Source organism: Ranitomeya imitator, chromosome 9 (assembly GCF_032444005.1).
Source record: "Ranitomeya imitator isolate aRanImi1 chromosome 9, aRanImi1.pri, whole genome shotgun sequence".
NCBI lineage: Eukaryota > Metazoa > Chordata > Amphibia > Anura > Dendrobatidae > Ranitomeya > Ranitomeya imitator.
The window spans coordinates 145,680,564-145,705,602 of NC_091290.1; the positions used below are offsets into that span (position 1 = coordinate 145,680,564).

Genomic DNA, 25,039 nt, shown 5'->3' on the forward strand with positions numbered 1-25,039 from the left:
TACCCCGAGGCAGCAGATTTCAGGTGCGGGAGAGAACGTGATGCCGTTTACCATAATAGATAGATCAAGTAGGGGGGATACGCGAGATGGGGGAAAGATGGTGAGTTCGGTTTTGTCTACATTGAGTTTTAGGAAGCGAGAGGGGAAGAAGGAGGATATGGCTGACAGACACTCCGGGATTCTGGACAGCAGGGAGGTGACATCTGGGCCAGAGAGGTAGATCTGAGTGTCGTCTGCATATAGATGGTACTGGTGTCGAGGGAGGATCTAAAGTGATCCTTCACGGTTAACTCAGTGATTTCCAAATTAATCTACAGGGCGTTGCCGGCAACTGAAAATGACCAGACGGAGACGCGTGCCTCTGTGTGGGGGATCGAGCAGATCTCTGGGCCCCCGTTTATTGTCTGACTTTTCATAGTCATAGAAATTATACTTCAACCAATCAGCATAAGAACACGTTCACAGTTCTTAACCTATAAGAATGCAGGAACAGTCTGTACGTCAAAGTCTCGTAGAACAATGCACCCTCAGTCTCATGTCCTGGCAGATTGCAACAATCAAGGTCTCATCAAGGTCTCATAACATCTGTAAACTTTAGCCTACTAACAAAATTTATATCAAAACAACAAAATGGAGTCGAAAAGCACAAAATGGAGAATCTTTCTTAATATGCTCCTTCACATTCCCCCCTAGATAAATTTTGTTAACTAATGTCCAGCATCAGAGGTACTATTCCAAGCTATAAGCTCGAGGGGGTACTGGTCTTCACATGACTGGTGCCATGTTACCAGCCATGGCTGTTGCGGCGTACCCGTCCCCCCTGTATACTAGAATTTACGAATAACAATTATTGATAACAGTGGTGGGGATCTTTTGAAGATAGCCATGCGCTTGGCTTCACCATCTTCATCAGGTAACTTTGTGAAATCGGTGTAGAGAAGAGCAGGGGTGGCAACACTTTTGGTTTGATCATTAGTTGTCTTAGTGCAGAATTACCTAATACATACTGAAATACACCAAAAAACAAGTTTTAGTATTACATACATGACAAGGATAAAGGCAGCGATGTGTAACAAACTTTGCAAGATTCCAGCTATCCAGCCCCCAAGTCCCTCAAACCAATTGGCTGGATTAAGAAAGGAGAAGGTGTCTGCCCACCAACTGTCCCTATTACGGTCATTGTCTTTATCATATTGATCTCTGAGTCTTTAAATGTCCTTTAACTTTAGAGTACTATTGGGTTCTATATAATAACAGCATGTGGGTTCAATAACCTGACACATACCACCCTGTGCTGCTGTTAAGTAGTCCAGTACTACAGTATATTGATTAGTGACTATGATAAGTTGGTTTTGGACAGCAACAGTAATATTAAGTATATCCAATATATCTCCGAATTTGATCTTCTAGATATCTGTGGCCCTAACCAATTTATCCCATATTTGTGTAATCATAGGGTAAATGAAAATAGAACTGACAATTTTATTGGCTATACCCATCTGTACTACTAATCTTTCATGATATTGTACAAACTTATTATTCAAGGATGTTGGGGAATTTAGGCTGTCCCATTCGGTTTTCAATATTATTATATAGCAATATGAAAAACCAAAACATTATGTTCCCTTATTTGCTACTAGTCTGTTTGACCAGCTTGCAGTGCGATACGTTGATCCACATCAGCCTTCCTTCCAGCTTTACTGACATAGGAGTAATATGGAGGACTTGGTAGGGACCGTCATACAAGGGTTCTAGTCCGTGTTTTCTGACATAGCCTTTTCACGACCACAAAATCACCAGACTTCAAGTTGTGACAAGTGTCGGTTTCTGCTTAATCTGGAAGGGAAGAAGAAACTAAAACATGGGTGTTAGCAAGATTTTTACTAAGCTGAATAACATATTGAACAGCACGGTCAGTTTCTTCTGACAACTACTGAGACTGGAAATTTGCAACTGAGGGCTAGCACCAAACAATATCTCATATAGGGACAGACCATGTTTTGCAATAGGGGTAGTACGAATGTGGTACAGTACAATGGGTAGGAGCTCTGGCCATGGAGCCGTAGTCTCCTGCATCATTTTGGTCAATTGTCCCCTCAGTGTGTCGTTCAGCCTCTCAATTTTCCCACTAGATTGTGGATGGTAAGGAGTATGGAGGGCTGCAGTGGATCCAAGCATTGTCAGTACCTCCTGATACACATGAGAAGAGAAGACCGGGCCTTGGTCACTTTCAACAACTTCTGGAACACCATATCTGCATATGACTTCCATCACCAGTTTCTTTGCTGTGGTCTTTGCAGTCATGTTGGTAACGGGGAATGCTTCCGGCCAATTGGAGAACATGTCGACAACCACCAGACAATATTCATACCTTTAAGACTTAGGCAACATGATGTGGTCCACCTGGAGCCTTTGGAAAGGATAGTCGGGCTTAGCAAGATGCTTCGGGGGTACACGTTGAAGTTGACCGGGATTGCAGGTCTGACCGATGTTACATGCACGGTTGAGTGCTGTCAGGACTGTAGAAATACCTGGAGTCTAGTAGAATTTTTGTACCAGGGCTAGGGCCTGTTTTTTCCTCGATGTGTGGGCCCATGTGCCCACATGGCAATAGCAGGGTACATCCGCTTAGGGAGACACACAAGTTGGTCCTTTTTCCAGAGACCATGTCCATACGTGCTCCACCAGCCTTCCACCGCTTCACTTCTTCCTTTTGGAGACATTCTCTGCATCGTCATTAAGCGGTCTCGCGGGGTCCAACAGAAAACCTCAGTCTGGCATAGATCATCAGGTTCCTGTAGAGTCAGTGTTTCTTGTAACTGTTTACGCTGAGAGCGTGTGGTCACCATAGCTGCTATGGTCTGTTCAACGGCTAGGAGAGCAGCAGCTTTGCTTGCATATCCGCAAAGGCGTTACCAACAGTCTGTGGACTGTTCCATAGTACCGTGCTCCTTAACTTTGATAATGGCCACCTGAGTAGGTAATTTGATCGAGTCCATTAGGGTTTTAACAGCTTCAACATTCTTCACTGGAGTCCTGGCGGTAGTTATAAACTTTAGATTGGCCCATAGGGCTCCGAAATCATGAACAATTCCAAATGCATACTGTGAGTCCGTGTATATATTAGCCCGCCTTTCTTTGGCCACAACACATGCAGTAGACAGATCCTGAAGTTCCACTTCTTGTGCTGACAGGGAGGGAGTGCAGCTCCGTGTACTACAGTGTCTTCCGTAGTAACAGTGTATCCGGTGTGGAATCTGCCAAAATCATCAGCATATCTTGAACCATCTTTCAGGGCATTGTAGAGAGGTTGCATTATGTGGGATGCGTCCGGTATCCATTGACGACAATAAGTACATAGTCCAAGAAAACGCTGGAGTTCAGTCTCATCTTTTGGGAAAGGAAGGGAGCTGACGGCTATTTTTCTTCTGTGAGGTTTCTAGCACCCTGAAGGAGACAGTGACCCAAAAATATCACTTGACCAAGGCAGAACCGAAGTTTCTAGGCCGAAACCCGACAGTTCAGATCTGCCAGATACTTGAGGAGACTAACAATGGCAACAATGGCTTCCTGCTCGCTCTGTGCACACAACAAAAGGTTACCCACATGCTGAAGCAGCGTGACATAAGGATATTCTAACTGCCAGGGTAAAAGACACTCGCCCATATTTTTTGCAAACTGATTGGGACTATTTTGGGCCCCTTGTGGCATAACTGTCCATGTCAATTGTCATCCCTGATAAGTGAATGCAAACAGAAACTGGCAATCTGGGTGTAATGGAATGCTGAAGAAGGCATTGGCGAGGTCGATGACTGTGAACCAAGCAGCATCCTGAGGTATCTGGGACAAGAGAGTATGTGGATTAGGCACCGGAGTTTCCAGAACAGTAGCTGCATTAACTGCCCGTAGATCTTGTACCAGCCGGTACACGGGTTGGCTGGGTGGGGTCTTTTTCTTAATGGAAAACAAAGGCGTGTGTTACATGGGGAAACACGGTACCATTATCGAGTAACGTTTGTATTTGACCTTTGAGGCTCCGCTCCTGATCATGTTTCAAAGGGTACTGATGGACTTTGGGCAAAGGGGCACCAGATTTGAGAAACACTTTTACTGGTTCTACAGGCATTATTGGGGGTGGATCTGGGCCTATCAGGGCCATCATAACCGTGGGAAGGGCGTGTAAGATGCACATCTCATTATATTCACCTGCATAGGGGTTAAATAACGTAAGTACCATCTCACTATCATCTTGGAATTATATTCTGGAGCGGAACTGTGATGATACATCTGCCCCCAGTAAATTTACCGGACATGAGGGAGAGATTACGAACTGAGCAGTAACTTCAGGGAAAGGTCCCACAGGGATGGGTTTTGTGAGAGTATATTTATTGGGTCTGCCATCTACTCTAATTAAAACAAGCTCTTGATCTGAGAATTAACATGGTGAGGGAGATTCCCAGACATAGGGTTAAAAAGGGATATTGGAGTATGGGACTGGATTTGTGTAAGGCAGGAGAGCTGGAGTCTGGGCCACTGATAAGGAACCAGCTGCGTCCTTGTAACTGTGGGGGGGGGGGATGTCAGCAGAGAGAAAGTGAAGGAGCCAGGTGGAGAATTGGTCGATGAAGGCAGTGGCTGAGCCCGGTGGTCGGTATATGACAGCTATTTGGAGATTGGAGGGAGCGTAGATACGGACAGAGTGAACCTCGAAAGAAGGGAGGATAAGGGAGGGTGGGGGTTAGATAGGGTTGAAGTAGCAGTTTTTAGAGAAAAGGAAACCCACTCCTCCGTCATGTCTGTTGCCAGAGCGAGGAGTGTGTGTAAAGTGGAGGCCGCCGTAGCTCAGTGCAGCAGGGGAGGCCGTGTCAGGGGGCGTCAGCCAGGTCTCAGTGAGGGCCAGGAAGGAAAGGTTGCGGGAAGAAAAGAGATCGTGGATCACGTGGAGCTTGTTGCAGACGAAACGGGTATTCCAAAGTGCCCCAGAGAGAGGAAGCAGGGGGTGGGGGTCAGTGGCACAGATTTTAAGTGTGAGGGATTGCGATAGTTTATTAAATCTCGTAGTCAATCATGGACAGCGGGATTTAACATGCGTCGGCCAGAAGTGCTTAACTCATCCTGCCCATCGGTGCCCCTATCATGGAGGGCCGATGGGTTGTTATAACAGCTTGGGGTCTGCTGATGACCCCCGTGCCTGTCTTTACGATCCTCCGGTGAAAGCTGGTGTTCATAGTAGATGGTGATTTCTGCTACACATAGCAGAGCCGGCTGATGTGCCGCTACGTATAGCACAAGCGATCGGACGATCACAGCTTCAAGTCTCCTACGGAGACTATTAAAGTAAAAAACCCTCAAAACGTAAAATCATGCCCCTTTTATCTCTTAAAAATAAAACAATTCAGAAATTTCTAATCTAACAAAACTGATGAGTAAACCGCGTAATAAGACAATAAATTAAAATGCCGGAATTATGGGGTTTTTTTTGTCCGCTGCAACATTACAGTAAAATGCAATAAGAGGCGATCAAAACATTGTATCTACCCAAAAATTATATCAGTAAAAGTGTCAGCTCAGAGCGCAAAAAATAAGACATCACCCAACCCCAGATCCCGAAAAATGAAAATGCTACAAGTCTCGGAAAACAGCGACATATGCAAAAAAATTTTTTACATCAATGTTGAATTGTAAAGCGCTGTGGAACATGTTGGCGATATATAAAGATTTATTATTATCAATGTTAAAAAGGTCTACTTTAAAGTGATGAGACCTTGAATGTATTACTGCTTCAGCACACTAGATGGCAGCATAGTCATATTTCTGTGATCACATGGGATCAATGGAAGATTTCCTTACAGCCGTGATCTCCGGATCCAGAGCGATCTGTAGGGTCATTGGGGGAAGGGGGGCAGAGGCACGTTGCCTTGACTAGGGTATTTACAGGGTAAAGTGAAGGTTACTTTAAAATAATTAATTCTTTTCCAGACCAGCGCCCTCCGATATTCTGCCTCCATATTGGTGCTGGTCACCGTGGTCTGCAAGGTAAGAAAGTGTTGATTTCTAGATAAGTTGTTCTTGTTCACGGTGCTGGAAAATAAGACCTTTATGTTAACGAAAGGAAGAACTGAAGCCAATTTTGTGATCTGGAGCCAACAAAGCACCAGTACAGTGGAGATGCCTCTTAATATCCTAGAAACAATGGTTTCTCTCCAACTCTTGTAAAACTACAACTCCCAGCATAGCTCGTCAGCCTGCGGACATGTCGTGGTGACACAGGTCGCAGATTATTACTCCATCAGAGAAACCCCCGAACATAATGCTTAACGGGTGATAACAGAGAACAGTAGCTTTCTTCTGTAGGATCCCAGGAATGATCTTCCCTGTGTTTTTCTCTTCTAGTTCTGGCCTCGGATCACGGAGGAGATCTCCGAACTGCGGGAATTCTACGACCCCGACACTGTGCAGCTAATGAACTGGATCAAGTAAGCGCAAAGTTTTCTTTTATTTCCCCTAATTAACCCAAAGTACCAGCACTTAATAGACGCTGGCCAGCGGAGCAGGCAGAGCTGCAGTGTAAAGCATGGTCATACACAGAGGCTGTGTGGATTTGTGGCTCCTATGCAGTATATAGAAGTTATTGCAGTCCTCTGGATACACTTGGCCTCCGGCGTCGTCCTGCCGGTGCGTGCCGGTGCGCAGTCCCCAGTTTGTCATCTCTCTCCCTGATTAAATCATGGGATCACATCTGCTCTATGCTAATCTTTCGGCCCCTCGCCAGAGGATGCAGAGTCCTTGAAAGCGGGGAAAAAAAAAAGCCGTTCTCGGCGATTTCTGAAATAACTATTGATGTTTTTTTTTTTTTTTATGATAAACCGTTCTGGTGACGAGACGCTTAAAACCATCATCTTATTTTACGCCGCCTAATACTTGATGCATTTTTTTTTTTTGACTCCGGAGAGCCGTCTATGTTGGAGCAGCTGTAATTCACTCACAAGTGTAAAATGTAAGACTATATCGTCGGCGTCCTGAAGGAGGAGACGGAAAAGCTGAGACTGCAGAATATCTGCCCGGAGTTTTATACAGGAAACTTACGGATTTATTCACCTCTCATGACGTCGGCGCCGCCGCGTTTAAAAAGGCAATTAAACGGCAAATATTTGGATTAGTGCCAAAGGCGATTACATCGAACGGCTTAAAACCCAGCGGCGGGAATTTATAAGTCCTGCAGGGTAATATTGGGATTACCGGGTGGTGCGGCATAAATATTCCGGATTACTTGGACTTCCATAGAGAGGTAGGGAAGATTTGCTAGCAAAGAACATACAGAAGGACCGATAATACCGCCATGATATAGTCTTGTTTTTTGTTACCATCCTTAATTCTAATGGATGGACTGATGGTTAATGTGTATTTCTATTGTATAGATCGGATACCCCCAAACATGCAGCGTTTGCCGGAAGCATGCAGCTACTGGCGGGGGTGAAACTCTGCACCGGGAGAATCCTGACCAACCACCCCCACTATGAAGACAAGACCCTCAGGGAGAGGACGAAGCAGGTACGGTAATAAGTGTCCATACAGGGCAGTATTATATGAGTTATATTCTTGTGCATAGGAGCAATATTATAGTAGTTATATTCTTGTACATAGGAGCAGTATTATAGTAGTTATATTCTTGTACATAGGAGCAGTATTATAGTAGTTATATTCTTGTACATAGGAGCAGTATTATAGTAGTTATATTCTTGTACATAGGGGCAGTATTATAGTAGTTATATTCTTGTACATAGGGGCAGTATTATAGTAGTTATATTCTTGTACATAGGGGCAGTATTATAGTAGTTATATTCTTGTACATAGGGGCAGTATTATAGTAGTTATATTCTTGTGTATAGGGGCAGTATTATAGTAGTTATATTCTTGTACATAGGAGCAGTATTATAGCAGTTATATTCTTGTATATAGGAGGCAGTATTATAGTAGTTATATTCTTGTACATAGGAGCAGTATTATAGTAGTTATATTCTTGTACATAGGGGCAGTATTATAGTAGTTATATTCTTGTACATAGGAGCAGTATTCTAGTAGTTATATTCTTGTACATAGAGGCAGTATTATAGTAGTTATATTCTTGTACATAGGGGCAGTATTATAGTAGTTATATTCTTGTGTATAGGGGCAGTATTATAGTAGTTATATTCTTGTACATAGGAGCAGTATTATAGCAGTTATATTCTTGTACATAGAGGCAGTATTATAGTAGTTATATTCTTGTACATATGGGCAGTATTATAGTAGTTATATTCTTGTACATAGGGGCAGTATTATAGTAGTTATATTCTTGTACATAGGGGCAGTATTATAGTAGTTATATTCTTGTACATAGGGGCAGTATTATAGTAGTTATATTCTTGTACATAGGGGCAGTATTATAGTAGTTATATTCTTGTACATAGGGGCAGTATTATAGTAGTTATATTCTTGTACATAGGGGCAGTATTATAGTAGTTATATTCTTGTATATAGGAGGCAGTATTATAGTAGTTATATTCTTGTACATAGAGGCAGTATTATAGTAGTTATATTCTTGTACCTAGGAGCAGTATTATAGTAGTTATATTCTTGTACATAGGGGGCAGTATTATAGTAGTTATATTCTTGTACATAGGGGCAGTATTATAGTAGTTATATTCTTGTACATAGGGGCAGTATTATAGTAGTTATATTCTTGTACATAGGAGCAGTATTATAGTAGTTATGTTCTTGTACATAGGGGCAGTATTATAGTAGTTATATTCTTGTACATAGGAGCAGTATTATAGTAGTTATATTCTTGTACATAGGGGCAGTATTATAGTAGTTATATTCTTGTATATAGGAGGCAGTATTATAGTAGTTATATTCTTGTACATAGGGGCAGTATTATAGTAGTTATATTCTTGTACATAGGGGCAGTATTATAGTAGTTATATTCTTGTACATAGGGGCAGTATTATAGTAGTTATATTCTTGTACATAGGGGCAGTATTATAGTAGTTATATTCTTGTATATAGGAGGCAGTATTATAGTAGTTATATTCTTGTACCTAGGAGCAGTATTATAGTAGTTATATTCTTGTACATAGGGGCAGTATTATAGTAGTTATATTCTTGTACATAGGGGCAGTATTATAGTAGTTATATTCTTGTACATAGGAGCAGTATTATAGTAGTTATATTCTTGTACATAGGGGCAGTATTATAGTAGTTATATTCTTGTACATAGGGGCAGTATTATAGTAGTTATATTCTTGTACATAGGGGCAGTATTATAGTAGTTATATTCTTGTACATAGGAGCAGTATTATAGTAGTTATATTCTTGTACATAGGGGCAGTATTATAGTAGTTATATTCTTGTACATAGGAGCAGTATTATAGTAGTTATATTCTTGTACATAGGAGCAGTATTATAGTAGTTATATTCTTGTACATAGGGGCAGTATTATAGTAGTTATATTCTTGTACATAGGGGCAGTATTATAGTAGTTATATTCTTGTACATAGGAGCAGTATTATAGTAGTTATATTCTTGTACATAGGGGCAGTATTATAGTAGTTATATTCTTGTACATAGGAGCAGTATTATAGTAGTTATATTGTCATACATAGGGGGCGGTATTATAGTAGAATCATGGTACGGTTTTGTATAGTTGTACGGTTGTGTCTTTTATCAGGTGTACCAGGTTTACGCCAAGAGGTCCCCAGAAGACGTACACAGTATCCTGAGGTCATTTGGTACGGACTACGTGATACTAGAGGACAGCATATGTTATGAGAGAAGACATGGCCGCGGATGCCGTCTGCGAGACCTGCTGGATATTAATAACGGACATGTAAGACACATGTTTCAGATCAGTATTGCGTGAGACGTGATTTAACCCCTTCCCGACCTCCGCTGTACTATTACGGCGGAAGTCGGGTCCCCTGCTTTGATGTGGGCTCCGGCGGTGAGCCCGCATCAAAGCCGTGACATGTCAGCTGTTTTGTACAGCTGACATGTGCGCGCAATAGCGGCGAGTGGAATCGCGATCCACCCGCCGCTATTTACTAGTTAAATGCCGCTGTCAAACGCTGACAGCGGCATTTAACTATCACTTCCGGCCGGGCTGCCGGAAATGCGCTCATTGCTGACCCCCGTCACATGATTGAGGGTCAGCGATGTGTCGGCATAGTAACCAGAGGTCTCCTTGAGACCTCTATGGTTACTGATGCCGGCTTGCTGTGAGCGCCACACTGTGTACGGCGCTCATAGCACACCTGCATTTCAGCTACATAAGAGCGATCTGATGATCACTGCTTTGTAGCAGAGCCGATCAGTCTATGCCAGCTTGTATCCTCCCATGGAGGCTCTTGAAGCATGGCAAACGTTAAAAAAAATCTGACATAAAAAAATATAAAAGTTTAAATCACCCCCCTTTCACCCCATTCAAAATAAAATAACAAAAAAAAAATCAAACCTACACATATTTGGTATCGCCGCGTTCAGAATCGCCCGATCTATCAATAAAAAAAAGGAGCGAGAAAAAATTCGAAACGCCAAAATTAGTTTTTTTTGGTCGCCGCGACATTGCATTAAAATGTAATAACGGGCGATCAAAATAACGTATCTGCACCAAAATGGTATCACTAAAACCGTCAGCTCGGCACACAAAAAATAAGCCCTCAACCGACCCCAGATCACGAAAAATGGAGACGCTACGGGTATCGGAAAATGGTGCATTTTTTTTTTAGCAAAGTTTGGAATTTTTTTTTCACCAGTTACATAAAAAAAATAACCTAGTCATGTTAGGTGTCTTTGAACTCGTACTGACCTGGAGAATCATAATGTCAGGTCAGTTTTAGCATTTAGTGAACCTAGCAAAAAAGCCAAACAAAAAACAAGTGTGGGATTGCACTTTTTTTTGCAATTTCACCGCACTTGGAATTTTTTTTTCACATTTTCTAGTACACGACATGATAAAACCAATGAAGTCGTTCAAAAGTACAACTCGTCCCGCAAAAAATAAGCCCTCACATGGCCAAATTGACGGAAAAATAAAAAAGTTATGGCTCTGGGAAGGAGGGGAGCAAAAAACGAACACGGAAAAATGGAAAATCCCAAGGTCATGATGGGGTTAATGTGTTTTTTGTTTTTTTTAATTCTCTTTACGTTATATCGTCAATGAGGGCATTTCTCCTTTCCCGGGTTTTCTGATCATATATTATGGTGATTGCTCGGATAGGTCATCCCTTTGTGATCTATGAAGGTCGGTCGTCTGGGCCGTCATTTTATAAGAGGGAACTTCACAATCCAAGTGGAATATCATTTCTGGAACATCTTACTTGTAAATTTGCCTTCCTCTCTTACTCTTTCTAGATATTATTATTATTATTTTTTTTTACTAAATCCGAAATATCAGGAGAGCTGACTGGTGCATTTTAATAGGATTCCTTGAGATTTTCTGCCAGAAGCCTTAGCTCCTTGATCTGCGGAGATGATGCCGCCTGTGCACGTGTTCTCCACTGAACGCTCGCCGTTTCGCCCAGTTCTTCTTCAGCAGCTTTTCATGTGACCTTGGGAATTCAGCTGACGTGTGTCAGTCACAATGAAGACTTCACTACAAGGACTTGGCTGACGGCCACAAGTACAGACAATGTTATGGGACTTTTTTTTTCTAATTTTTTTTGCAGCAATGCATTTATTTTCTGCAGAAAGTAACCCTTTATTTTCTGCATAAGATTTACAGGAAGGACACAGAGTAGATAAATGGAGCAGGAGGCTCCAGATTCAGAGGGGGAGGGAGTCACCGACTGATTTATAAATCCTTTTTGGGGGGCTCCTTATATCTAGAGGATTGAAGCTAACAGCTGAGATGTCTTGTATGAGCATTTACTCTGCGTGGTGCGTGTGTGTGGCACGTTCAGTGGTCACAGAGGAAGATAATCAGGTCTCTAGTGTCACCTATTGAAAATAGCAAATCCTAGAAGTCAGTACTGACCATATTAAAGAGCCGAGTCTCAGGACTCCGGATATAAAGCAAAACCACAATCTCCATTTACCTACTGCTGTTTCAGCGTTCTTGCCCCTCCTCAGTGGAAAGCAAAGAAGCCTTTAACAAAGGGCCTAACGAAGGGGAGGATAGCTAATTTTCCAAAAGGGCCACAGAAGACCCTGACTGTTGTTGAGTCCGTACTGAATACTACTTATACATGTGACGATAGGGCTTATTGTAATGTATTCTTACTAGCAGCAGGGAGTCAACACCTTATAATTTACTGCTTTTTATAAATCACCTACTCCGGGTATTCAGGCTTTAGCATAGATGTACCTAAATCAACAGCTCCCCCCACATAAGTATGATGTACCCACAGTATACACAGAGTATTATGGCTCTCCTACATGAAGTATGATGTACCCACAGCACAACTGCCCCTCATACAATATCTGCCCCCACCCTTTCACAGTATTAGGTTCCCAAAGCATCTCACACAAGTAGCTCACAACAGTATCCCTCTCCACACAGTATGAGGTTTCACAGCTGCCCCACACACAGTATGTCACCACAGTCCCCCTCCACACAGTATGATGTCCCCACAGCCCCCCTCCACGCAGTATGATGTCCCCACAACCCCCCTCCACACAGTATCATGTCCCACAACCCCCCTCCACACAGTATCATGTCCCACAACCCCCCTCCACACAGTATCATGTCCCCACAACCCCCCTCCACACAGTATCATGTCCCCACAACCCCCCTCCACACAGTATCATGTCCCCACAACCCCCCTCCACACAGTATCATGTCCCCACAACCCCCCTCCACACAGTATCATGTCCCCACAACCCCCCTCCACACAGTATCATGTCCCCACAACCCCCCTCCACACAGTATCATGTCCCCACAACCCCCCTCCACACAGTATCATGTCCCCACAACCCCCCTCCACACAGTATCATGTCCCCACAACCCCCCTCCACACAGTATCATGTCCCCACAACCCCCCTCCACACAGTATCATGTCCCCACAACCCCCCTCCACACAGTATCATGTCCCCACAACCCCCCTCCACACAGTATGATGTCCCCACAACCCCCCTCCACACAGTTTGATGTCCACCCACCCCCCTCCACACAGTATGTCACCACAGTCCCCCTCCACACAGTATGATGTCCCCACAACTCCCTCCACACAGTATGTCACCACAGTCCCCCTCCACTCAGTATGATGTCCCCACAGCCCCCCTCCACACAGTATGTCACCACAGTCCCCCTCCACACAGTATGATGTCCCCACAGCCCCCCTCCACACAGTATGTCACCACAGTCCCCCTCCACACAGTATGATGTCCCCACAACCCCCCTCCAGACAGTATGTCCCCACAGCCCCCTCCACATAGTATGTCCTCACAACCACCCTCCACACAGTATAATGTCCCCACAGCCACCCTCCACACAGTATAATGTCCCCACAGCCACCCTCCACACAGTATAATGTCCCTACAGCCCCCTCCACACAGTATGTCCCCACAACCACCCTCCACACTTTATAATGTCCCCACAGCCCCCCTCCACAAAGTACAATGTTCCCACAGCCCCCCTACACACACAGTATGATGTACCCAAAGTCCCCCACACACACAGTATTATTGCCTCCCCATATAAGTGTGAAGTCCCCAGAGGGCCCTACCCCTCCACAGTATGATTTCCCACACTTGGTGTGATGGGCCTGACAGTCCCTCACGTAGCATGATGGCCCCCACAGCTTCTCACACAGTATCCATACAAATAGGAGGTCCACACAGCACCCCCTACACTGATGTCTCCGCACAAGTACTGACAGATAATTAAAAGATAAGACCACTCTCCCCACCCCGTTCCCTTCGTTGCATTGCCTCCCTCTGTACACTTGCTACTGAATCTCCGCACAGCAGGTGCTATGTGGAGAGACTTGGTGTCCAGGCCGAATGATGGAACAATGTGCCTGCGGCTTCCATCATTGTCCCCCCTGGTATGTGCGTCCTGGTGCTGTAGATACAGGTGAAATTGACTAATATGTGACGCGCGAGGCTGCAGGATTCAGCCCTCTTCTCTCCCAATCCACAGACTGGATAGGAACAGCCTAAGGGCCCAATGTGGCCCATGGATGTACTTTGCCCAGATCTAGTCTAGTGAGTAAGGAGTCAACTCCAGGAGCCAGCAGAGTTTACAAAGATGCAGAACGTTGTGTCGTATTTACATTACGATGGAAATTCCCTTTAAATAATCGCTGGTATAACCTCATAATCGCTTTTCTGTCTCACCGCAGATAATTATTTTTCTTTTCTTCTGTATTTTCTAACAGATCATGGATGGTCCCGGGTACAACGACCCGGATCTGAAGACATCCCCGTCACCGCGCTTCTGTGACGAAGTAAAGAGGGATTCTCCTTCCTACACCAAATACTTCACCAGAGTCTTCAAGAACAAAACTTTCCATGTTTACAGATTATCCCGGAAAGCTGTGGTGAAGTAGCCGGGAGCTGGCGGACCCCCGGCGCGGTGAGATGAGCGGTCAGTCTCCGCGGGCGGCCCCCCGGCTGTTTTATGGTGTTTTTATAGCATAGTGTTTGGACTCACAGTGACGTGAATCATGAATCTTGGAGCCTCCGTCCACACGTCTCTGGATTCTGCCATTTTTATCCTCTTTGGTGTTTTTTTGGCAGAGACGTAGGTCAGCTACAACTCCAATCATCTGAGGGGACTGCGTCCTTCACAGTATCACGTGCCAAATTCTTCTAGTTTGTGTGTTGTGGCGGCTAACGAGGGACCAATGTTTCTGAAATCTCGAGTTTGTCCTTTTTTGGGGAGGGTTGGGAAGAGACGGGCGGCAATTAAAATATTGAAATTCTTTTTATATTTTTTCTTTAAAAGGCATTTTGTTACTTTTGCATAGTGTAATGTTCAGATGCTGCTCCTAATTTCATAGATTGATTTTTTTTTTTCCTCAGTTGGATAAGAACTTGGAACTAAAACCTCTGCTGAGAAATGTTGTAGCCGGCGATGTTTTATGTGAAATGGTTGGACAGAAGTGGCGCTACATACAGTGGAATCATAGAAAGTTCCCTGCCCGGTCAGGTTCAAGATCTCCTCCACAGGTGCCAGTATTATATTAGGTAATGCCGATATTCACATCGAAGGTGTTGTCGGCGTCATTCACTTCCAGGTAGCGGCCAGGTTATGTAAGTGGATAGCTGGTAACTTGCCAAACTGAGACAACACTTTTCAGGTTAAGTTCACACTGAGCGTTTTTTATGCTCATTTTCAGCTGTTTTCCAGTCTGAGATTCTAGAAATCTTGTGCACACATATTGTGTTTTTTTAGTGTGTGTTTACTCTGTCCCCCAATTAGAGGCTAAGAGAAAGAGATTTTACGGTGAGTACACAAAAATCTCCTTTTCTCCTTCGCCTCATTGGGGGACACAGGACCATGGGTTATGCTGCTGTCACTAGGAGGCTGACACTAAGCTGAGACAAAAAAGGTTAGCTCCTCCCCTGCAGTGTACACCCTCATACTGGCTTCCAGAGACCCAGTTCAAGCTTAGTGTCCGTAGGAGGCACACTGTTTTTTAATTCTACCCGGACGAAGGGGGCGACGGATTCTTTCATGGTCCGATCTCCCCCGAACCAACAACAGGCGAGCACGGGAGTTTCACCTCACCATATCCTCTCCTGCGACGTGGGAGCCACTGCCTGAGCTGACCTTTTTTGGGCGACGGTCCCTTTCCCGGGCGCCGATCTCCCCACTTTGTACAGACAAGCACTGGTGTTGTTTACCTCCAGTATCCTCTTCTGCAGCCAGGCCTTTTTATTGCCGGACATCTGCCCTGTCCACCGGGTTCTCCCTCGGCTGTACAGAGGCACTATTCCCGTGGTGTCCGTGCAGACCACACTGCATCACCACTGTCTATGCGTGATTCAGGTGGTGGACGGTTCCTCTCCACTCCCCTGTCTGGGGCTGGTGGATGGAGGCTTCCCAACCCCTGCACCGTCCCTGCCATTCCAAGGCACTCCTCACCTCATCGGGGTAAGTGTCTCGTGGGGGATGGGGGGGGGGTCGCCGGTTTTGCGGTCCGGAGGGCTCCTCCTAAGTAGCGGCACATCGGTTGCTCTGGGCCCCTTATTTTCGGCACTTTGCGGCCGCGCGCCGGGCCGAAGCCGCAAATTTAGTCCCCGGCTTCGGCCTAGCCGCAGGACGCTGCCGATAGGCTCCGCCCATTCTTTCACGTCATTCGGTGGCGCCGCCTCCGAGATCTCTCTCCTGATCTCGGCGGCCATCTTGGTTTCCCTCACTGCACGCCGCAGCTCCAGCTCTGCCGCAGCTTCTAGGCGACACAGCGCCCACGTGCAGCGATTTTATCCAGCCTTCTCTTCGTCTTCTCAGGCGACACAGCGGGACACAGGACCTGGGTAAGGAGACTTCGTCAGCCTCTCCTCTGCAGTACCGCCCTCTGCTTCCCTAGCTTATAGACCCTGTGGTCTATTTTTTGCATTAGGTACATCATGTCCCAGTCAAGGTCTAAAAAATCCTCTAAGGTGCATACGACCTTTTTTTCTGCGTGTACCACCTGCCAGGCCCCACTTCCTCGGCCTCAAAGTTCCCCCCTCTGCTCTGCCTGCGATGCTCCATGTGCCCAGGAGCCCTCCACCGCCACCGACTCCGGCGTACCTAGTCCCCCCCGTGGGTCGCTTCACTTTCGCAGTCCGTGGATTTTTTATCCAACGCCATCAAATCCATTCAAAACCCTCCCGGGGAACGGGGCAATCTGTTACAGGTCCTAAGAGATCCCTCCATAACAGGGGAATCGTCGGCCAGCAGGGGCCGCTCTCTCCATAAAGAGGCACGGTCATCCAGAAAACGGATCCGCACTACCTCTCCTGAGCGCTCACCTCGCCACTCAGACTCTGGCAGCTCCACCTCTCGCTCACCCTCTTTGGGGGCTCGCATCGTTCACGACTCTGAACATGAGTCTGAAGTATCATTAGACCCGGAGGCTCCGGAGTTTAGAGCTACGGTTGACTCACTCATTGTAGCAGTCAATCACGCACTTAAGGTGGACGATGACTCTAATTCCGCTCCGGAACACGCAGTCTCTTTTACCAGAACCAAGCGTTCTCACAAAACTTTTGCCTCTCACCCAGATTTTCTGGCTATAGTCAGGCGACACAGGGAGCGTCCGGATAAGCGTTTCATGGGAAAGAAGGACCTGGTATCGAAGTATCCCTTTTCAGCAGATCTCGTGAAGGACTGGATGGATCCCCCTATAGTAGATCCCCCGGTCTCGCGCCTTGCTTCTAAAACGCTTCTTTCCGTTCCGGACGGCGCTTCAATTAAGTGTCCCACTGAACGCCAGCTAGACTCTCTAGCTCGCTCAGTGTACGAAGCCTCAGGTTCTTCCCTATCCCCCTCCTTCGCCGCGGCTTGGGTGGCCAAGGCAATGGTTTCCTGGGCGGATGCTCTAGCGAAATCCATTCATGAACAGGATCTCCCGTCTGAGATGGCGGACCTGGCTAAACAGATTGCCATGGCTAGTGATTACGTGATGTGCGCATCTCTCGATGCAGCGAATTGCGCAGCATCGGCGGCTTCTAACGCCATCTCTATCAGAAGGGCTCTTTGGCTCAGAGAGTGGCGCGCAGATTCCTCCTCTAAAAAATCTCTGATCTCACTCCCTTTTCAGAGCGGGCGCCTTTTCGGTGAAAAGCTTGACCAGCTTATTTCCGACGCCACAGGGGGAAAGAGCAAGTTCCTTCCCCAACAGAGGCCCAAGGCGGCCTTCCAGCGCCAGCCTTACTTTCGCTTTCGTACCAGTCCAGCCTGGTCCAATCCTACCGGTCTTTCCAGATCGGACCGATCCGCTCGCGCAGACAGAGACGCTCGTCCCTCCTTCAGGCCGAATCCGTCCTGGCGAGGAAAGCCGAGGCAGTCCAGAACCAGAGGTTCTAGACCCCCCAGATTCCCGTCTCAATGACTCGGGAACGGCGCCAGTCGATACCACCAGAGTAGGCGGACGTCTACTCCTTTTTCAGCAAGCCTGGCTCTCTGTCATTCACGACGAATGGGTCAGGGATCTGGTATCGTCTGGCTACAAAATAGAGTTCTCCGCTCCTCCTCCAACTCGGTTTTTTCCCTCTCGTCTCCCCAGTTCGGGAGCTCAGTCTCGCGCCCTCCTTTGCGCCATTCACTCCCTCCGCCAGAGCGGGGTCATTGTTCCGGTTCCGGAACACGAGAGGTTCAAAGGTTTCTACTCAAACTTCTTCGTCGTGCCAAAGAAGGACGGAAAAGTGCGCCCCATTTTGGATCTGAAGCTCCTGAACAAGTGCGTAAAAGTACGGCACTTCAGGATGGAATCGCTCAGGTCGGTCATCTCTTCGATGGAAAGAGGGGAATTCTTGGCATCGATAGACATCAAGGATGCCTATCTTCACATTCCGATATTCCCGCCACATCAGAGGTTCCTCCGCTTTGCCGTTCTAGAGGACCATTTCCAGTTCACGGCCTTACCCTTCGGTCTTGCCACGGCGCCCAGGGTATTCACGAAGGTCATGGCGGCTGTCATGGCCATTCTTCATTCTCGAGGAGTCGTCGTGTTACCTTACTTAGACGATCTCCTCATAAAGGGTCCGTCTTTTCAGGCCTGCGAGTCAAGTGTCCACATTACCCTGGATTCTCTTTCGCGCCTGGGCTGGTTGATCAACTTGGACAAGTCCTCTCCCGTTCCTGCCCATCGGATCTCCTTTCTGGGAATGATCCTGGACACTTCAAGGGGTCTGGTCTTGCTTCCAAGGCCCAAGCGCTTCAGCAGGGAGCCCGAACGCTCTGCCATCCTCGCCCGCGAACCATTCGGTTCGCCATGAAGATCCTGGGAAAGATGGTTGCAGCAATCGAAGCGGTTCCTTTCGCTCAACTCCATCTCCTCCCCTTGCAACAGGCTTTGCTGGACAACTGGGACAGGAGTCTCCCATCTCTCGACCGTCCTTGCCCCCTGTCCCCGCGGGTCAGACAATCACTCGTATGGTGGACCCTGGGTCCATCTCTTCTCCAGGGGAAGTCCTTTCTCCCGATCCGCTGGTTAGTGGTAACTACCGACGCCAGTCTCCTCGGCTGGGGGGCGGTGTTTCTTCACCACTCTGCCCAGGGCCATTGGACAGTTCGGGAATCGAGACTCCCCATCAACATCCTGGAGATTCGTGCTATCAGACTTGCCCTGAGTCGCTTTCACGCCCTGCTCGCGGGTCACCCAATACGAGTCCAATCGGACAACGTCACGGCGGTGGCTTACATCAACCACCAGGGGGGTACCTGCAGCAGGGCGGCGATGCAGGAAGTCTCTCACATCCTTCGTTGGGCCGAAACCAACCATTCCACCATTTCTGCGGTGCACATTCCGGGAGTCGAGAACTGGGCGGCGGACTTTCTGAGCCGCCAGTGCCTTGCCTCGGGGGAGTGGGAACTCCACCCAGAGGTTTTTCGACAGATCTGTCTTCGCTGGGGGACCCCGGACGTGGATCTGATGGCGTCCAGATTGAACGCCAAGGTCCACAACTTCATTGCGCGTTCTCGGGATCCCCAGGCCATAGGAGTAGACGCGCTGATTTCACCGTGGCATCAGTTTCAACTCCCATACGTGTTTCCTCCCCTTCCCTTACTGCCGAAGGTGATCCGAAAGATCAAGACGGAGGGAGTTCCGGTCATTCTGGTCGCCCCAGACTGGCCACGCCGCGCTTGGTACGCGGAACTCGTTCAGCTCGTAGCCGACGTTCCCTGGCGGTTACCAGACCGCCCAGACCTGCTTCGCCAAGGACCAATCTGCCACCAGAGCTCAGGGGCCCTACGTTTAACAGCGTGGCTGTTGAAACCTGGATTCTAACTCGAGCCCGTTTCTCTCAGCAGGTCATTCCCACCATGTTAAGTGCTCGCAAGGCGTCTTCCGCCTCAATTTACCACCGCGTCTGGAAAACTTTCTTCTCATGGTGCAGGCTCCGAGGTCACCCTCCGCTCGTTTTCTCTATCCCTTGCATCTTGAATTTCCTTCAGTCCGGTTTGGACTCCGGCTTGGCACTGAGTTCCCTCAAAGGCCAGATCTCAGCGTTATCCGTGCTGTTCCAGCGCAGGATCGCCGCCAACCTTCAGGTCAAGACCTTCATTCAGGGAGTCTCCCATGTGGTTCCCCCCTACAGGATGCCGTTAGAGACCTGGGATCTCAACTTGGTCCTGGGGGTTCTTCAGGAACCTCCGTTCGAACCCCTTCAAGACGTTCCGCTTTTCCGCTCTCTGTCCTCTCATGGAAGGTTGCCTTCCTGGTAGCTGTGACGTCCATCAGAAGGGTTTCAGAGTTGGCCGCTTTATCCTGCCGGGCTCCTTTCCTTGCCTTTCATCAGGACAAAGTAGTCCTACGTCCTTCCCCGGCTTTTCTTCCGAAGGTGGTCTCATCTTTTCAGCTTAACGAGGACATCATTCTTCCCTCCCTTTGTCCGCAGCCCAAACATAGGGTTGAGAAGGCTCTCCATACCCTGGACGTGGTACGGGCCCTCAGGAGGTACATTTCCAGAACGGCTCATTTCAGAAAATCGGACGCCCTTTTCGTGCTCCCGGAGGGTCACAGAGAGGGTTTGGCTGCGTCTAAAGCCACGATAGCCAGATGGATTCGTTCTGCTATCCAGGAATCCTATCGGGTCAGGGGCAGCCCTATCCCGGCGGGGATTAGAGCACACTTCACTCGGTCGATGGGTGCTTCCTGGGCCATCCGGCACCAGGCAACAGCGGAGCAGGTTTGCAAGGCCGCAACTTGGTCCAGCCTGCATACTTTCACAAAGCATTACAATGTCCACATTCACTCCTCTGCGGACGCGGCCCTTGGCAGGCGTATCCTGCAAGCGGCCGTTGCGCATTTGTAGTCAGATGGTACACGGAGTTATTTGGTTGTATTGTTTCCCTCCCAGGGACTGCTTTGGGACGTCCCATGGTCCTGTGTCCCCCAATGAGGCGAAGGAGAAATAGAGATTTTTGTGTGTACTCACCGTAAAATCCTTTTCTCCGAGCCACTCATTGGGGGACACAGCACCCACCCTGGTAGCCGTAAGGCTCGTTACCTTTTTTGGTTTTTGACTGTTTGGTTGACATGTTATACTCTAGTGTTACTTGATATATTGTTGTTATTATCCTACTGCTTTTGCACTGAACTGGGTCTCTGAAAGCCAGTATGAGGGTGTATACTGCAGGGGAGGAGCTAACCTTTTTTTGTCTCAGCTTAGTGTCAGCCTCCTAGTGACAGCAGCATAACCCATGGTCCTGTGTCCCCCAATGAGTGGCTCGGAGAAAAGGATTTTACGGTGAGTACACACAAAAATCCCTATTTTTTGGACATACCCCGAAAGAAGTGACATGCTCTGTTACCCATTGACTTGAATGGGTGGTGAAGAAACGCTGGTATCAGGTTTTCAATCGTTTTTTTGTGCCAAAACATGATTCTATGGAATAGGACTTTTTTTTTCAGCACTAAACTTAATCAGCATGCACAAGACACAAATCTAGCATCGCAAAACCGCTGAAAAAGTACTAGTGTAAACTTACGAGGTGTACGAGTGTTATCATTGACCATGGGTTGTGTTTGGTATTACCAGTTATTCAGGTTCATCTTTGAAAACCATTTTATATATAGAATAAACACAAAAAAGTCACCAAGACTCAATGTATCTATATATTATCCTGTATTATACTCCAGAGCTGCACTCACTATTCTGCTGGTGCAGTCCGTGTGTCCACACATTACTGATCCTGTGCTACATTTATTATTATCAGGATATGTTGTATTGGAGTAATATATAAGCAGAATATTCTGGGATGGCCTGTGCCTTTGGCATTGTGAGTTCAGCTCTGCAGTATAGTAGAGGCTGACCTGTGATGGACGCACTAGTGATCGCTCTGAGTTCACACTGTCCTATGGGACATTACAGGAGATCCTCGCCGCCTTTATCGGTGTTGGGGAGGCTGGCAGACATCGTATACCACAGTCGTCTCTGCCGCCATCTGCATCCTCCCTGCTGCTCACAAGCTGGAAGTAATGACTGGTAAATCATAGTGTGGAAGTAATGAGAATACCTGGATTTATTAAGGCTTTAGCTAGGAAGCAGAGCCGGCGATCCCTCGCCGCTGGAGCAGAACCACAGTAGACACCGGCTTCCTGCAGGCGCCGGGATTATTGGGCTCAGACATAAACAATTTTAATATTTCTAATCAAACACCTTCCAGTAGACTCCGGTGGACACGGGGATAGCGGCGCATAAAACGCCGGATCACCCTCTAAACCTGCGTCCAGCGCGGCCGCCGCCATATATCAGTGCTGCGATGCTATTAAAAATGGCGCCATTACTTCTGCACCACTGTCGCATTTTCTTTCCGGGTGGCTCTGGTTTTTTTATTGAATGTCTGCAGTAAAACTGTGACGGATTATAGGAATTTCTGAACGATTGGATAATAAAATGTGTGATTGATGGGGACACAGTCACTGGGACCCCCACCGATCCCAGCCACAGGGTCCGGAATGATTGCAGTTGTAGTGAGCATGTGCAACCACCACTCATAGACTAAGTAAAACAGTGGTCGCACATGCTCATTACTGCTCCACTCACATACAGGACTCTGGGACCACCCTTTACGGGATTAGTGAGGGGAGTACAAGTGGTCAGACCCTAAAGTTAGTCATAGGTCAGGTTTTTCAGGTCCTTGTGCTCTACCGACTAAACTAATAGGATTTCAAGGGATCTTCCAGATACGGTATCCCTGCTGCAGCACCTTCCCCTAGTGCAAGAAATGAATGAATATAAAACTGATCTCCAATTTCTGTTTTTTATTCATTTTTTTTTTTTTTTACAACATCCCCATTTGTATCATTGTCCAGATGCAATCAATAGGAAATTGAGTAAAAAAAAAAATAGTATTTTATAGATTTCCAAAAAGAGGGGGAAAAACAGTTTAGGAACGTTTGGCACTGGGTCGAGCATGCACAAAGTAAGGCACGTTTACATACAAAAAAAAAAAAAAGTTCTTCAGAAAGTAGTAGGAAAGAGAGACCTGATTATTATTATTTTTTTTTTATTTCTGCATATTTTCAAGATCAAAGTCCCACAATCGATGTTGGATTCCAGCTTCTCTTAAAGCAGTTTCTTTCTTTTTGTCCTTTTTATGTGATTATTTCCTGTAGGGTTTGGAACTTTATAAGGATCACATGTAGTGATATCTCCGTGTCCTAGAGGTCGGATTGGCGGCTGTAGTGCTGCATTGTCGTCTCGTTCTTCCATGTTCATATATTGCTTTTAACCCCTAAAATACATTTACATTAAATGCCCGATATCACCTTATCTCCTCCTAGACCACATAAATAGGGGGTGCATAAAAATCACTAGAAAAAAGGGGGTGAAGGTTTTTGTGATACTGTACAGAAGTCCTGGAGAGTTCACAGTGGTTTGTGGTTGCACTAGCGCTTGAGTGTGAGCGATCCGCACACGTCGTTAGGGATCGTCGTCCTCCGTGTACGAGTACAGTTTACACAAATAGCTAAATTTCGGCCCCCACGTTCTCAGGTCTTCATACTCCAAGTCTGAGTCGAGTCCGGAGGAAGCTAGGGTGCTGAGGCTCCCGGCAGAGGACCCCGTCCCCTCGGTGTCGTACACCCTCAAGCTGTCGCATGACGCACGCATGTACGCAGAGTCCTGACAGACGTCGTAGAAATATTGCTCAAAGTCTCCACCGGTAAAAGAGCAGCTCAGTCTCTTCGGCGCTGGCGCTTGTGACGTTCCCTTCTGGCTGTCAGGCGTACTGTGATCGCAGCTTAAGGGGCCATTTCTATGCTGCTCCCTCATCCGCCTGCAGAGAGACAGCGCCGGGCTGCTCTGGAGAGACAGCTGGAGATCTGTCATGCTGAATGCGTCCTGCCGAAAACACACAATACAATTAAAACCGATCGGCCAGTCACTTACTTTTACTCTGAATGTCGCCAACTTCTGTTAACCCCTCGCATTTGGTCATTTTTAGTGCAAAAAAAAAGCACCGACTGCTGCAAAACTACAATTCCCAGCATGTCCTGCCACACTGCGATTTTGCAACAGGTACGAAACCCCTGCTCCAATATAATGGCGTTACCATAGTTTATAGAAATAATTAATAATGGGGGGTCCCCAATCTAGGTGGCATCTCACTATAGACGACCTGGAATATCTATGCGTCGCCCCCTGAATACAATGGCTCTCCTTAGTCGTTAATGGACTAGATGCAAATGACTCCTCTGATCACAGACCCCAGAGGAGGCAGGAGAGTAGAATTACTCTGGGGTCTGCGGGCTTTATATACACATATAGTGAAGACCCCAGAAGAGGCAGTAGAGTAGAATTACTCCTCTGGGGTCTGCGGGCTTTATATACACATATAGTGAAGACCCCAGAAGAGGCAGGAGAGTAGAATTACTCCTCTGGGGTCTGCGGGCTTTATATACACATATAGTGAAGACCCCAGAAGAGGCAGGAGAGTAGAATTACTCCTCTGGGGTCTGCGGGCTTTATATACACGTATAGTGAAGACCCCAGACGAGGCAGTAGAGTAGAATTACTCTTATGGGGTCTGCAGGATTTATATACACGTATAGGAAGACCCCAGAAGAGGAAGGAGAGTAGAATTACTCCTCTGGGGTCTGCAGGCTTTATATACACATATAGTGAAGACCCCAGAAGAGGCAGGAGAGTAGAATTACTCCTCTGGGGTCTGCAGGCTTTATATACACATATAGTGAAGACCCCAGAAGAGGCAGGAGAGTAGAATTACTCCTCTGGGGTCTGCGGGCTTTATATACACATATAGTGAAGACCCCAGAAGAGGCAGGAGAGTAGAATTACTCCTCTGGGGTCTGCGAGCTTTATATACACGTATAGTGAAGACCCCAGAAGAGGCAGTAGAGTAGAATTACTCCTATGGGGTCTGCGAGCTTTATATACA

At 46.8% G+C, this 25,039-nt stretch overlaps 2 protein-coding genes across 4 annotated transcripts in view; one reads left to right on the forward strand and one right to left on the reverse strand.

Annotated features, from left to right (window-relative positions):
* The window catches only part of DPY19L3 (dpy-19 like C-mannosyltransferase 3), a 37,150-nt gene extending 22,034 nt beyond the window's left edge, over positions 1 to 15,116 (forward strand). For 2 of the 3 annotated variants that reach the window (XM_069739317.1, XM_069739319.1), the window contains exons 15-19: positions 5,980 to 6,036; positions 6,394 to 6,476; positions 7,419 to 7,551; positions 9,710 to 9,868; positions 14,358 to 14,909. In XM_069739317.1, coding sequence (XP_069595418.1) covers positions 5,980 to 6,036; positions 6,394 to 6,476; positions 7,419 to 7,551; positions 9,710 to 9,868; positions 14,358 to 14,528 — 603 coding nt within the window. In that variant the 3' untranslated portion in view covers positions 14,529 to 14,909. Of the gene's footprint in view, positions 1 to 5,979; positions 6,037 to 6,393; positions 6,477 to 7,418; positions 7,552 to 9,709; positions 9,869 to 14,357; positions 14,910 to 15,003 lie in introns of those variants that run through there. The other variant, XM_069739318.1, reaches the window with a different exon arrangement.
* A 7,808-nt stretch (positions 15,117 to 22,924) lies between these two features.
* The window catches only part of LOC138649159 (neural-cadherin-like), a 37,567-nt gene continuing 35,452 nt past the window's right edge, over positions 22,925 to 25,039 (reverse strand). Inside the window, exon 23 of the mRNA XM_069739325.1 lies at positions 22,925 to 23,982. Coding sequence (XP_069595426.1) covers positions 23,563 to 23,982 — 420 coding nt within the window. The 3' untranslated portion in view covers positions 22,925 to 23,562. The remainder of the gene's footprint in view (positions 23,983 to 25,039) is intronic.